Source organism: Amblyomma maculatum, chromosome 3 (genome assembly GCF_055883805.1).
Source record: "Amblyomma maculatum isolate TAMU_Amacu chromosome 3, ASM5588380v1, whole genome shotgun sequence".
Lineage (NCBI taxonomy): Eukaryota > Metazoa > Arthropoda > Arachnida > Ixodida > Ixodidae > Amblyomma > Amblyomma maculatum.
Window position 1 is genome coordinate 207,982,041 of NC_139346.1, and position 14,230 is coordinate 207,996,270.

Sequence of the window (14,230 nt, forward strand, 5' to 3'; positions counted from 1 at the left end):
ATTTCTCAATCTGCTGGGCAACTGTAGCCTTCAATGGCAAGTTAAGAAAGGATTCTCGAAGGTACATTCATAGCTATGCCCTGACCATAACCCTGACATAGCTATAACCGGGGACATAGCTATGCCATAACCCTGAAATAGCTATAACATTCATGGACAAACTCATGAGGTTTCAATCTAACCTCATGAGGTTGCCCATTTCTGCTTAGGAGGTTCCAGCAACTTGAATAGCTAATGTTCCTAGCAGTCAGTAACTATACACCTCTCAACCACATCACCCAGTTGTGTAGTCATACACAACTGAAACCAAGTGAAGTACAAAATAATAGTAGAGGCAAGTCTAAAGAAATAAAGAACCTGGAAAGGATAGAAACTTTATTTGAGTTATGTAGAGTAAAAATAATGGAAGCCAAATGAAGGATAGGCTGGAATAAACCTAAAGTTTGAATAAACAATTCTGAAGTAAATTCTTCCACAGCACTTTTATTGAACAGGGCCAATATGCCTTGCTTCTTGTTTACATCGAGTACAAAGCAAAATAAAACACCTCATCAGTGGCAACTTGACTGGTCAACATACACATGAATGCCCTGCAGAGAGGACTGCCACAAACTCAAGAGCAATGCACATCTCGAACTAACAATCCGTTAACAACAGTTCTTTATAATCGTTCTCGTTACACAACTAGATATTAAAATACAGGCGAGCCCTGAGGCCGAAACCTAGAGGTGAGAAGAGCCGTCCGTGAGCTTCCTAGTTAGGCAGCCATTGATGGCATCATGCAACTTTTCAGCATGCTTCAAGCAGTCTGCAGAAATTGATCTGAATTCTACAAGTGCCACGACAATCAGACAACCCCTAAATTTGGACCAAAGTAAGGAATTCTTAAAATTTATTCCGCAAAGAGTTCAGAACTGGCATAAAGATATACCACCTGTGGCATAATGCCCTCTGTGCAGTAAGATGCCATTAAGTTTTCACATAGCTGAAAAACCTTTGGGCCAAGGAAGCCCAAAACATCAGGCCAAAGCTGCCCTAGATCAGGAAACATTCCAGACAACCTGCAATAATGAACTGTGGAAAATGTTTGCAAACCCAGTATCCACTCAATGAACCCAAGACCATGCAATTTACACAGCCTGTCCCATTTACTCAAAGTCCTCAGACATCTGTTTACAGCACCTACACTGGAAGTGCAAAGCGAAATGTAAAGAAAACTGAATATAAGCTATTGGGAGCCAACATCAAACCTCTCAACACATTTTAGACAGCATGGCGCTGTTCCAGAACGAAACCATGCCTGCAAGAAAGGTCACATTGAAATTGTTCTGTTTGGTTTATAGGGTTTAACATCCCAAAGCAACTTGGGCTATGAGAGGCACTGTAGTGGAGGGCTCCAGACATTTCAACCACCTGAGGTTCTTTAACATGCAATGACATCGCACAGCGCACAGGTGCCTTGCTTTTAGCCCCTATCGAAAGCGGCCACCGCGATCAGGATTCGATTCTTCATTCTTGGGTACAGCAATCAAATTGCCCTAACCACTGCGCCACCGCGGCGAGGCACACTGAAACTGTGTAGTGGGCACTATGTACAATATCTCTTAGAGAGGCAAGCTATCTGACAGGCCACCAGAACTTAAAAATCTGAGCCTGAATGTTGCTTACTAAAGTAGCATCAAAAACGACTTAATTTATAAAACGCAGAATTTTCGATCAATTGAAGCTGGACGGAAATGATATGGTGTGGCATTTGTAGCGCCACAGCTGTAGATCAACATCTGCTCGGCTGCCCTCAGAAAAGAAACAAGTGCTCACCAAGTGATATCCCAACAGGTATGACATACTCATATGAGCAGTGGTGAGAAGAAGCATTTGGTGAGGCAGAGGCACAACGCCGGTGATAGGCCTCAGCTAACAGATGTGCTGTCTGTGTGCCATGGTCCATGACTGCTTGGAAGCAGTGGTGCAAAAGGTGCCTGGAAGTGGACACGAATCGGTAGAGAAAATCAAAGAAAACGAGCACACTTCTGCAAAATCCTTCACGTGCTTTACATATCTAATGCTCTTTGTATTTTTTCACAATTAAGCATTAAAATATTGGGGGACACTTAAGCTCCACCGTGAAGGGTATAAAGCGATAGCTTTTCAAGCACACAAACAATGGTTTTTCACTTTTTTATTTTTATTTTAAAGTCTTTTAAAGTAGTTTGTTCAAGTTAGATGTTGAGCATCCAGACGGAGAAAACAAATAGCAAGTTAGCTCTCTGATACAATGCTTTTAGTTAAATTGAATTCCGTCACTAAAAGACAAAGAGCAAGAACTATCTTTAGAAATGCATGATCGAAGTGCAGCACAGATTCTCAAAGCTACAACTTCTATTTTTAGTTGTTAATGACGTCACCAAAGCTTAAATCAAATGAGCAAAACTGAAAATGGACTGCTAATAAAGCATTCTAAAACACACTCCATAACAGTATTAGATGCAACATTTGAATCCTTAATGTTTGATCCCTGCAAGCTTCATTTGGATCAAATGCGTACCAGTAACTGCAGAAGTAATGAGGTTAACAATGACAGCACACTTGATTACGTTTAAAATATATTTAGAAATCATTTCATTTAAGGGAGCATCTGGTCATTTCATGTAATTTACTGAGTGTTCAAACAAAAAAATATTGTTATTCCAGGAATCAATAATTCAAATTCCAAAAGCTTAAGCTAAGTAACTCTCTGTATCTTCTGCTGAAGGCTGCTACATCCCATAACAGATAGATAAGTGACAGGCACTGATTCAAATGATGTCAGCTTGAAGTACTCCGAACTGCAAAACTGACCACCTGCTGAGCGCTTAAAAGCTATAGTGAGGGAAAGTTCTTTTTGTCCTCCGAGACATAAAATTAAAGGCATATATCCCCTTCAGGCGCTGCGTCCACATTTGTGGGCCCGACCCAAATTTAATTATATCTTTGCACGGAGTACGAATTTGAATTTGGAACCCGTAACATCTGAACCTGCCCTGTTGAGTACGTGGCGCCATCACTTGTTGCTACAGTGAAATGTGTCTGTAAACAGCAAGTAACGATGGACGTCGCAGCATTTTACGTCAGTAGCTCTTATTTTTGCATGCCTCTTTTTAAACAGATGCCTACTAATGCTATTTATTGTAATGAATGTGTCAATAAGAAAATGTAGATGTTGCATGCCAGATTTCATTATCTTAAACATAGGAAAAGTGCTTCAGTGAACTTTCAGAGTTTCACGTCCACAAATGCGGACGCGGCGTCGTAATGCTGAAATTGTTAAAGTGGCGCATGTCCGCAACGCTTCGTTATTTTGTGCAAGAGCAGTATGTAATACGCTGATTGCATGCAAGTGTCCCAATCTTGAAGGCGTCAAGGTATTCTCAGAGGAAAACATTTATTCATGCTTAATGATTAGTTAGAAAATGCAGAAAATGTTATAATGTTTTCTTACATGTAGCAGCTTTGAGGCGCCATGTCCACATATGTGGACGTGAACAAAAATAAGCATTTTTGCATAATCTTTTATATTTGAATTCAGCCTGGCCTACTGATCATGCATGGTAAAAACAAATTTCCTTTCAGAAAATTCAATTGGCACCTAAAGAGGATTGACACAAATAATTCACAACATAGTTGTGCACCCAACAGTTGTCAACATGACTTTAATGCATTAAAAGGATGTTTACTGCACTGCTTGAGAAATTGATAATAACAGAAAAATGAGCATATTAACGAGGACTTGATACTAATGTGAAGATGAAGTGGGCGTTTTCTAGCACACCATCAGCTATTGGTCACACCTAAAAATGTTTACCCCTATCACAGCCTGTACTTCTGTAAGTTCCCCATTGCTTCTAAGTTACATAACGATTTACCTAACTGAGTTTCTTTTCCAATGCTCCTTATGGAGATGAATGCATTCTCTTACAAGAAATGAAAACTAGTGCTGCTTCCTGGTGCAAAACATATCAAATAGAGTTAAGCATTAATGACACAATCACGTTCATTTCCAGCACAACTAACAGCTTAACAAATTACTGTCTTTTTAATATACTGCTTAAATCAGTTGAATCTTACAAGTACCTAGGTGTTTACATCACTTCTCATCTTAGCTGGGAAACCCACACTGAGCATGCCACTAAGGCTAAAAACATGCAATACCCAACACACAACTTTAATTCAGCATCTACTAACAAAAAAACTTGCTATAAAAACTATTGTTCCTTCATAACCGGAGCTATATCGTCAACATGGGGCCTGAGTAGTGGCCTTGTAGTGGAGCATCTTCCTTAAATCCTGGATGTGTGAGGTTTGACCTCTATGCTGCTAGGTACCTGCCAGTTTTGCAGATTTTACTATACAATCAGATGTGATCCATAACAGGGTAGCAACTATCGCCATACATCCTGGCTATAAAGCACAAAATTGAACTCGTGCCTCACATGACTTGCATCTTGCCGAAAAGCTGCAAGATTGCATCTCTTTCATAAAGTCTACCATAACACTGTCAGGACTAAATCATACGCGTTAGGTTGATATGATTTCGTGTTGCAGTAAAGGTTTTTCCAATTCGTTCATCCCATGCATGTCACAAAGGCAGAATAAGTGCTCCTCCTCTACCAACATGATTACAAACACTTTACTGTTTCAAAATGCAGCAATTACTGTAACGTTGTAAACTTTGGAGAAAATTTTTAATTCTACTGCATGTGCATTACTATTTAGTACTTGACTGCTGCAATATATATATGTCCTGTAATCCCTTCCTTCTGCAATGCTGTATGCCTTGAGGGCATAAGTAATTTTTAATGAAAGAAAATTCACTGCTTCTCTCAATGAACAAATATGTGGTAGCCAAGAACAAAATCATCAGGGGAAGATGAAGTATAAGAGCAGCAATCTAGGTTTTGAGCTAGGCTTGATTGAAACATTTTTCAAAATCATGAAATAAGAATATGTGAATAATCACACTGTCAAAATACATACTGCACAAAAGCACAGGTCAGACCAGTACATAATGGTGCAAACCACAGAACTAAAACAATATAACTTATACGCATAAAAAGGTGTGCAGGTGTGCATACTACACACTGGCTTGCTAAGTAACTCAGGGGACCAGTTGCAAAGGATGGCTAATTACCTTAACAGGAAAAACAGGACAGTAGGTCTGCAAAGGTTAAAGTAATGTTTAACAGCGCCGGAAGGGATTAGCAGTTTAGGATTGGTAGCTAGACACTGGAAGTGGTAGTTTAGTTCAGTTCAGTTATGTCCGACTCTTCGTGACCCTATGGACCATGTCACGCCACGCTTGGAAGTGGTAGTAAGGAGATACATTTACTTAGGACAGGTAGTCATTGCAGATGTGGATTACGAGAGTGAAATAATTAGAACAATAATAATGGGATGGAATGCATTTGGAAGGCATTTTCATATCATGAATGGCCATTTACTAGCATCTCTACAGAGAAAACACAGTGCTTGCATTTTACCGCTGCTCAGCTATGGGGCAGGAACGTGAAGGCCAACGAAAAAAGTCAACTTAAATCGAGGACGATGAAGCAAGCTACAGAAAGGGAGAGGATAAGTGTAATGCTAAGAGACAAGAAGCAAGCAGAGTGGGTCAAAGAGAAAATGCAAGTTAATGGCATTCTAGTTGAAATCAAGAATAAATGTGCATGGGCAGAGCATGTAATGCAAAAGCAAGGATTCTGAGAGAAGGAATGTAGCAGGGGGCACCAGAAAGTTAGGTGAACAGATGAGGTTAGGAAGTCTGGAAGGAATAGGTGGGCGCAACTAGCACAGGACTGGGTAAATTGGAGGGATATGGGAAAGGCCGTCGCCTTGCAGTGGGTGTAGCCAGACTGATGCTAATGATATATTGCACATGATTGGTAATCAGTTTGCAACAAAAGTGTCTTATCGCACTTCAAAGATAAGGTCTCGACTGAAATATTTATATGGGGCTGAAATTAATTCCATGTTCAAACTGAAACTTATTTGAACGCGCAGTTTGGTACAAGCGCACGCAGTCGCATTTTGCAGTAAACATGAAACTTCATCGGTCTTCGATTGAAGCAATGTGCTATAATTACCATACCATAACGAAATTCACTGGAATACAACTACAAATGATCATCACAAGAGCTATCAGTTATCAGATATGTTTAATGCGCTCGCACAGTTCGTATCTCACAGTACGTCGTTTGTCACAACACACGCATCTCGCACAAGCAAATGGGCGATATATCACCCAAGGGAAAGATGTGGAGATTAGCCATAAATAAAGCATAGATATATACCTTTTGTCCTTCACCTTTGATATCTTTGCGAAGATATCCAAGTCGTAAAATTCGAAGCCTAAGAAACATAGTTTGTTTTGCTTGTACAACTGTAAAACAAACAAGCAACATATATAGGCGTTAATAACGTATTAGCAAGACGAACACTTCAATCATACGCACAGAAATGTACTGTCAATATCTTCTGAGAGAATGAGAAAACGAAAGTATATGAACACAGATGCAATAAATTACTTACGTCCGAAGTTTAACAACACACAAAACGGCGGTAATGTGAGATGTCCGTGATGCCTATGACGACAAAGTCAGGACTTCACGAAACATCTACAAGCCAATTACTTATTATACCTTCTTCTACTACGAAGCATACCAAAGCGCAATGGCACAACAAGAATTCGACATGAAACGTTTAACCCAGATTACGCAGGCAGGTCATATAGTCATGATGGAGCACTAGGTGCTAGTACGTACGCGTGTGGTACAGCGGTTTTCAGTGTTTACACCGAGCTGGGCCTCACCTGATATAAGATGTCAAATGCAATTCCTTCTGGAAGATATCTCACATCCTTCTGAAAAATCGGGTAGTGGTTGACCAGCGTAGTAATAGATGAATTGTAGAGAGATTCTGGAATCCACTCCAAGCGAGAAGCCATTACTGAATTGACATCAAAACGAATCGCAACTGTTCGAGGAGCAGCCTGGTGTCTGGCTCCTGCGTTAGTGCCTCGAAAAGCGCAGAACGAAATGCAAAAAAACCATCATTAACAAGCATGAACAGCTTGCTGCTCCTGTTCATAAAAAATACATGATTAAAGATTTGAATGAAGTGCTAACTATAAGCGTAATGCGAAATGATGCAAAATGTCAATAAGGGGAAGTGTAACCAAGTTCGTGTTAACCAAGTGTAAGTGATCGCAAATTAATGTGGGTAATTTTATGCTTTCAAGGGCAAAACAATACAACTTGTACACAAATTTCAACTGCGTCTATGATAGATACGTTCCTGTAAGTGCAAATGATGCAATTTTTAGCCTTGCAAGAGGACGTGGTCTGGTTTCGGTATCGGATTCTTGCGTTCGTGCCGCCGACTTTATTTTTGTTTGTATGTAGGGGTTACGACTGTTACGACGGCGAGGCCAGCAGGCCTTCCGCCTTTTTCAGTGCATACTTTGGAAGTTGGCTACCACTGCAGGTGCATTTGCTGCTGCGCTGCGTTCCAATGGAGGGCATAAGCACTGATGTGAGTCCGATATTGCTTGCATGCAGTCATCAAAGTGCCGTTTAGTTGCAGCAGCGCGTCTTTTCGCGCGCCACAGATCGTGATGTCACGCGCTCCTCTTTTAAAATTTGCTTCCAGCGCGCACGCACGTGTCCATGTTCTTTGTTTTGACAGCATAAAAAATCTTCGGCGCGCAGTGACAGTGACTACAAGTCGTCGCTTGATAGCTTCAGTGCCTGTTCTATGTACTACAACACGTTATTAGAATGGGGATTGTTTGAGTTATGAGCTTTTTCGCGCGATCGGTTTCATCACACGCCGGCGATGGCTGCCTTTGGTGGACGTAAGCCTAGTTTGTTATTGCTGTTCTTTCTATCGGCCGGTGCGCACAACGCATTGCGAACGTTAATTATGATTGAATGATGGAAAGCGTTGCACTGTGCTGTCCTTTATTGTTGACGTTGGCTGATCAAGTACGGTCTTAGAGATTTGACTTCTGTGGAGCATTTAAAAGCAGCTTTGAACGTATTTTGACCTCAAGCCTGCTCTTTGGCTAAGCTGCGCGAAACGATAGATAATAAAATAAATAAAATTGCATATATTTTTGTCATATTAGTAGTATTTCGGTCGCTTTTGTTGCGAAGTCCTTGGTGTCGACACTTCGGTAACTTTTGTCGCGAATGTTTGTGCAGCTGATTGCGACTCGCGGAGGTCACGCGACCGTTTTGGTCGAAAAGCGACAGTCGCGGGCTCTTCTGTGTGGTGAACAGTCAAGGTAGACACGATGTGGAAAGCAACCCACAAGTCGCATTCGCAAGTTTGAACATCGGTCGCGCTGCGCTGCTCACTGGTCGCATGCGACGCCGGTCGCGCGCCCTTTGCGACTCGCAAGTGTGAATAGCTGTTGAGGTTCGCCTCCCGCAACTTCATTGTGCGTATGCATCTGTTTTTGTTTTTGGTTTCATTGACACAGTTGGATCGATTTAATTTCCAGTAAAAGGCTGTGTTGCGCGCCTGTTCCTTTACGCGAAGAATGCTTCTAGTATTCAGCTTTGTTTTATTTGTTTGTTTGCTTTTTTTTTTTTTTTTACCTCTTAGCGTGTTTGTATGGAGGTGACACGCAAGGCGCTATACTCCTGGACTAGTTTTTGTGGCTATGCAGCCAAAACACATCATCTCACTGTGCAGCAGAATAAAGTTCTTTGATAAATTACACAGGTCGTTCTCTGAAATATTATATCATTACAGAAATGCCTATGTTGTTATTACATCAAGGTTGTACTACAGTATAGGCCAGTACAAGGTTGCTATAGTACATTTTAATATTAGTACACGACACTGGGAAGACTAGCCATCTTCCGGGAATCTCCCAAAGCTACATCGGCTGCTGCTGCTTCCGCATCGACACGTCGATTTCTGTGCACTTTCGCAATGCGCTTGCTTTGGCAGCGTACATATGCGTGATATTCATTAACTGTGATTATACGTTCTGGTAGACCTTTAGTATTATAAATGCATTTCTGCCTCGTTGGAGGCCCGGAAGCCATTATTTCAATTAAGGTGGAACTGAGACTGAAACCGTACCTAAGGCCGGATATGCCAGAACTACATAGTGTAGTAACACCGTGATGAAAGCTCCGGCCCTGTAGCCTTGGCTCCATAGCCAGAAAGAGTATAGTGTACTGTGCGATATTGACACACTTCAAAAAACCCTAGGTGGTCGAAATTATCCGGACCTGTCTTCTTTAGTTCACCTCGCTGGTATACACCCTAGCCTTTTCTCCCCAGTGTTCACCCTCTGCAGGGTACCTAGAGCAGATTTTTACCATATTTTCTACATTTTCTTTGAGCTCCAGCCACTCTACAATTGTGGCAACTAATCGACATAGAGTGATGGGAAATCACGGTACCCAGCTTAGACCCGGCTGCACAAAAGCAGCTGGTGGGTTGGGATCAGCCCCCTGCCACCTTATGCGATATCGAGCCGACCCATAAGTATGGGCTGTAGTTCTTAATAATAAAATAGACTTCACCACCACCATCATTGGGACATTAAACCCCCATAAACTAAACCAGTCAACAATTTTTTTTTTTTTTTTTTTTTTTATTGTTTGCCATTTCTGGAGAGCCTTTTGCAAAGCATCTCACTGTGGTTGCAATACAGTCGTGCCTCGTTAATATGGACACTTTAATTTAAGCACAAAACTGTCCATAAAGTGATGGTCCGTAATAACAAATCGGAATGTTTTCCTGAAAAAACAAACAAAAAAAACTAAAAATAAGGTCAGCTTTAGAGCATAATTTAGGCCAGCAAAGTTGGCATCAAGAGCTACAAGAACATTATTCAAGTCACCGTTATGTTTCAAATGCAGCGATGAAATTGAAAGTATTTTGATGCTGTGACATATTGTTCTCGATGGCGTTTCATTAATAAATTACATTACGTCTACTTTTTTATCTCCCACGAACAGTCTGCTACGTATCAGCATTCAGTCAGGTGAAAGTTGCTGAATCCAACTTTCTACAAGGCGCAAGTTGCTGTCAGAGTTTTGTTCAAGTGAATTCATGCAATACAAAAAATCTTAACGTGCATCAACTGCTCAACTTCGCAGTGCAAAATATGAAAGCACAAGCAAAAAGGGCAATCAATCAGTCATTGGCACTACGTTCATGTTGTGCCTGTCAGCAAAATCTAGAAGAGAAATTTTCTTCGAAGCAGTGTAACGATTTGGTTTTCATGACTGTCCATATTAACACGACAAAAATACATGGACTCTAAATGGTATCCGGGCATTTTCTCCTTGTCCATTGTCCGGACAGCGAGTTTCCACATTAACGAGATGTAAATGTATGTACAATGTTTGGTCCTCAGAAAAACTGTCCATAATTCGAGGCCTCTATATTAACAGGGGTCGTATTAACGAGGTACGACTATTGTATTTTTATAGGTGAAGCAATTTTTTAAAAGTTAGAAGCTTAACATTACGGTCATTTTTTTCTGAGGACCTTTCATGAGTAGGCAGATGTGCCAGTATAAACACGAGATGTCCAGAGAGAAAGGAAATTTTATTTTGGAACTATGAAAGGCAGGAAGGATGAAGGAGCAGGGTGGGACTTCACCAAGAATCCATTGTCTTTGAGAAAGGGGTGTTGAAAGCCACCTACTTATAGCATAGAAAATTGTATTCAAAGCCGCTGCAAGTTCTTAATGACTGCGCTGTTAGGTTCTTTAAGCAAGCCTTTTTTTTTTTTTTTTTTTTTCAAAAGCACTCCTTGAGGTCTAACCGGCCTGCCATTCTCTGCTTCGTTGAATTGGCACTGCCAAGTCTGGCTTCACAATCAAGATGGGAGGGGGAGATCAGAATCTGGCCTTCCACCCTTGCATCCAGAGTTAGACACGCTGCCCGTAGGACATGCAGGCACATTCTTACGGCGTGCTTAAAGCGAGGCTTTATACCTGTGTTGCTTGTGCCAACTTGGACAGCATACATCACGGTCCTCCTCACGGACATGCCTTGGGTAGGTGGTGGCGAGAAGACAGTGACGTCATTTGTACCTACCATCTACAAAGATAAACTGTGCCAAATTTGTGCTCTCACGTGTTATGCTAGGTTTAGCTGCATTATACCTGTTATTTTTACTACATAGTTATAAATTTTACTTCCTTCTGTTGTGTGAATTGAAACGAGCCACATTCATTCACCCAACAGAAGAGTGCCTCGGAGACCACATTAAGTGTGCAGCACAGAGCAAAGGGCATTCATAATTGATGCACGGCAGTCCATCTGCGATAAAGCATAGAAGAGGAAAAGGAGAGCAACTTTGTCGGAGCCTCGCTGTTTTGTTACAAGGTGCAGCTCTAAAGTGGAAAAGAGATTCCTGTTTGTTGCAATATGTTTTGTGCAGTGCTTGTCGTTATTCACAGCACAGCTAGCTTTGTTGGACACAGGTACGAAACAGGCAAATTGGAGGTAGATACTTGTGGAGACGGGCAGAAGCTAAAGCGTTGTGGTCAAAAGCAGTCAGTTGTTGTGATGGTCCTAAACCGACTTTACATAAGCAAGTCACACTGCAATTGGCAGAAGACACGAAAATTGTATCTTCTAGCAGAGCTAACGAGTATCTAAAATATATGGCAAATATATATCAACAACCTACTGAAGATGTGCGAGTGAAATGTGGCTTCTTTCATCATATTTTTCGCACCAAGTTCAATCCGTCATTCGGAACACCGAGTACGGTATGCTTGAAAAATAGTTGACAGATTAAGACTAAAAGAATCTGCACAGAAGCAGCGTGGTCTAACAGAGTAATGGGTGCATAAACTGAAGTACGGGGCTTTTTATTCCCTGCTACGGGAGAAAAGAGAAGACTTGAAGACATTCTCTTCGGACTGCCAACAAAACCATTTGATGCCAGAAGTTTCCAACTAGCAAGCTACAACAGCCGGCAGTTGTACCAGTGTCATGGCAGAAAGTTGTGCAGATGAATTTATGTCCAAAGATGCCATCCATTCCTACAGAGCAAAGATGAGAGACCTAAGGGAAGAAACCATGTCGCCAATGTGCTGCAAAACACACTACGAAGTGCAAGTTTAGAGAGAATTTTCAAGATAACTGAAACTAAGGTTTTTTTTTACATTAAAAGAAATGTGGTGGGACGGAACCCTCAAATTAGATTTGAGCCTCACTGCAAGGTTTCTGTGTCAAATTGTGTAACAGTCCTAAAGAGGGGAAAGACTCCTGCACAAGCACTGGAACAATGTGAGCTGTATGCACACATCCTTAACGAACAGGAGGTGAGATGTAACCAGCCTACTGGTGAAGCATTTTGGAATTTTATGGCAAGGCAATGAAGAACTTCTTCCTTTGTTATTGTCTCAGGGGTGGAAGCGCTGCTCCGTGTGCTCCATTCTGCTCCAAACTGCTTTTCCTACTCCAAAACAGAATATTGCTTCAAATGGCTGTCACGATGTTTTGTTAGCTGAACACGGGAATGATGGCAAGCGCTGGGCTTAATAGAAATAAAACTTTTGAAACCTACGGGAGCATGGAGCATAATAAATATTAATCGCAAGTAAACTTAATATGGGTCACAAGCGATTGAAGGGAATTGTGAGAAAATGCTCAGAGCGTGTGACATAGCACCGCACCTCTCAGCCTTTTGAATCACCAGTGGAGAGAGAAGCAAGAGCAACGAGTGAAGCAGATAGCATCAACGTGCCATTAGGAAACTTGTCTGACTGCAAAAAATACACAGGTTGTTCTAATGCTTTTACTATGAAAACAAACCAGTGTTTTCTTTGTCCATGACAAACGTTTCAGGTCTATGTCAGAAAAATGCCTACATGTACTGGAAGCGTTATAGGGTGGTGTGCCACAGGTGCCAATCGCTAGAAAAGAAGTGAAGTGAAGAAGCTTAACCGCCGTATTCACAAACACGCCTTCACTTGAACTGCTACTCCAAGCGGCCCTCGAGGCCTGTTTTTTGTTTCAGAAAGCAACCTCCACTGGAATCTCTCCTCCAGCGGCGGAGAAAACGAGTTTTCTCGAGAAAATTGAGTCGCCGACGACGCTACCTTGGCCGCTCCTCGGCCGCTACTCCGCTTGTAAACGTAGCGGACGTCGCATCGCTCGCTCGCTGTGTGGACTTCATGCTGGTATACCAAACTTTTCACGAAAGTGGATACGACAAGGATGCACCGAACCTTTCTCTAAAGCATCGGCTGAGAGTGACAGCAACCCAGGACTTCCGCCACACTATCGTTTTACGGATGCGGCCATGGCTAGCCTCCGGTCGTTCTTGCCGTTCACGCTGAACATGGAAACTGTGATCAGCCACCGATGTCTGTGCTGTGTTGATCGTCGCATCATTGTAATTCGCTTGTGTGGGGCGGGGACATTTCAAGTCGTCACTGGATAAATTGACAACTTTTTGGAGCCTACCGAGTGCAGAGTTGAGGCTCGATTTGACTGTTGATGGTGAGCTCGCCCGCGGCCGGACTCGAGCGACGGCGGCGCATTCTCCGTGGCTCGCGCTGCGCGCTTCCGCAGACGGCGGCGAACTTGTGAACAGCGTGTTGCATGCAGTAAGCTGGGGGGCACTGGAGGCGCGGGGGGACTGTGCGGACATCTGTGCTGTGCCCGCACATCAATGGCTTCCCCGTCACCCGAGGGTACGCAGTATGTTATCGGACGCGCGTCTCTGTCGAAGGAGCACGTTGGTGTGCTCGTCCTACGGAGGGATATTCGCGGCCGACGAAGGACATGGCTATTCAAGCACATTTTCAATTAGGACTCCCAAGTTTTAGGAAACCGCACGCGGCATTTGCTTCTGGAGAGTCGAATTCAGTGCATGAGCTGCAGGCGTGTTTTCACCGCTCGCCCCCAAGCTGTCTGAGCCCTATTTTGTCCTGCAATATATTTTGATGTATGTCAAAGCCCGGTAATAAAAAAAAAAAGAAAAGGGTCCGTCAAAGCCTGGCAATAACAAAAAGGCAAAGCAGCAAAGGCCAAGCGTAGATCTCACACCAAAAAAATAAACCAAAGTATTCACACCATTTCTCGAAGCTTACGTCATGCTCTGCGTAAACACTACGTCACCAGCAGCGGCTGTTGCCAGATGCAAAAGCGTTTTCGTCCATTTTTCTCAGCCGCCTTTTTCATCCAGCCCATAAAACAAGTTC

The 14,230-nt window shown here is 42.4% G+C and overlaps 2 protein-coding genes across 2 annotated transcripts in view; one reads left to right on the forward strand and one right to left on the reverse strand.

Annotated features, from left to right (window-relative positions):
* The window catches only part of Pat1 (Protein interacting with APP tail-1), a 29,707-nt gene extending 22,644 nt beyond the window's left edge, over positions 1 to 7,063 (reverse strand). Inside the window, exons 1-3 of the mRNA XM_084599447.1 lie at positions 6,845 to 7,063; positions 6,327 to 6,415; positions 1,819 to 1,979 (exon numbers count right to left, since the gene is read on the reverse strand). Of these exons, the coding sequence (XP_084455573.1) occupies positions 1,819 to 1,979; positions 6,327 to 6,415; positions 6,845 to 6,979 (385 nt within the window). The 5' untranslated portion in view covers positions 6,980 to 7,063. The remainder of the gene's footprint in view (positions 1 to 1,818; positions 1,980 to 6,326; positions 6,416 to 6,844) is intronic.
* Positions 7,064 to 7,415: 352 nt separating this feature from the next.
* The window catches only part of LOC146197548 (uncharacterized), a 73,157-nt gene continuing 66,342 nt past the window's right edge, over positions 7,416 to 14,230 (forward strand). The window contains exon 1 of the mRNA XM_084597197.1: positions 7,416 to 7,566. Coding sequence (XP_084453323.1) covers positions 7,546 to 7,566 — 21 coding nt within the window. The 5' untranslated portion in view covers positions 7,416 to 7,545. The remainder of the gene's footprint in view (positions 7,567 to 14,230) is intronic.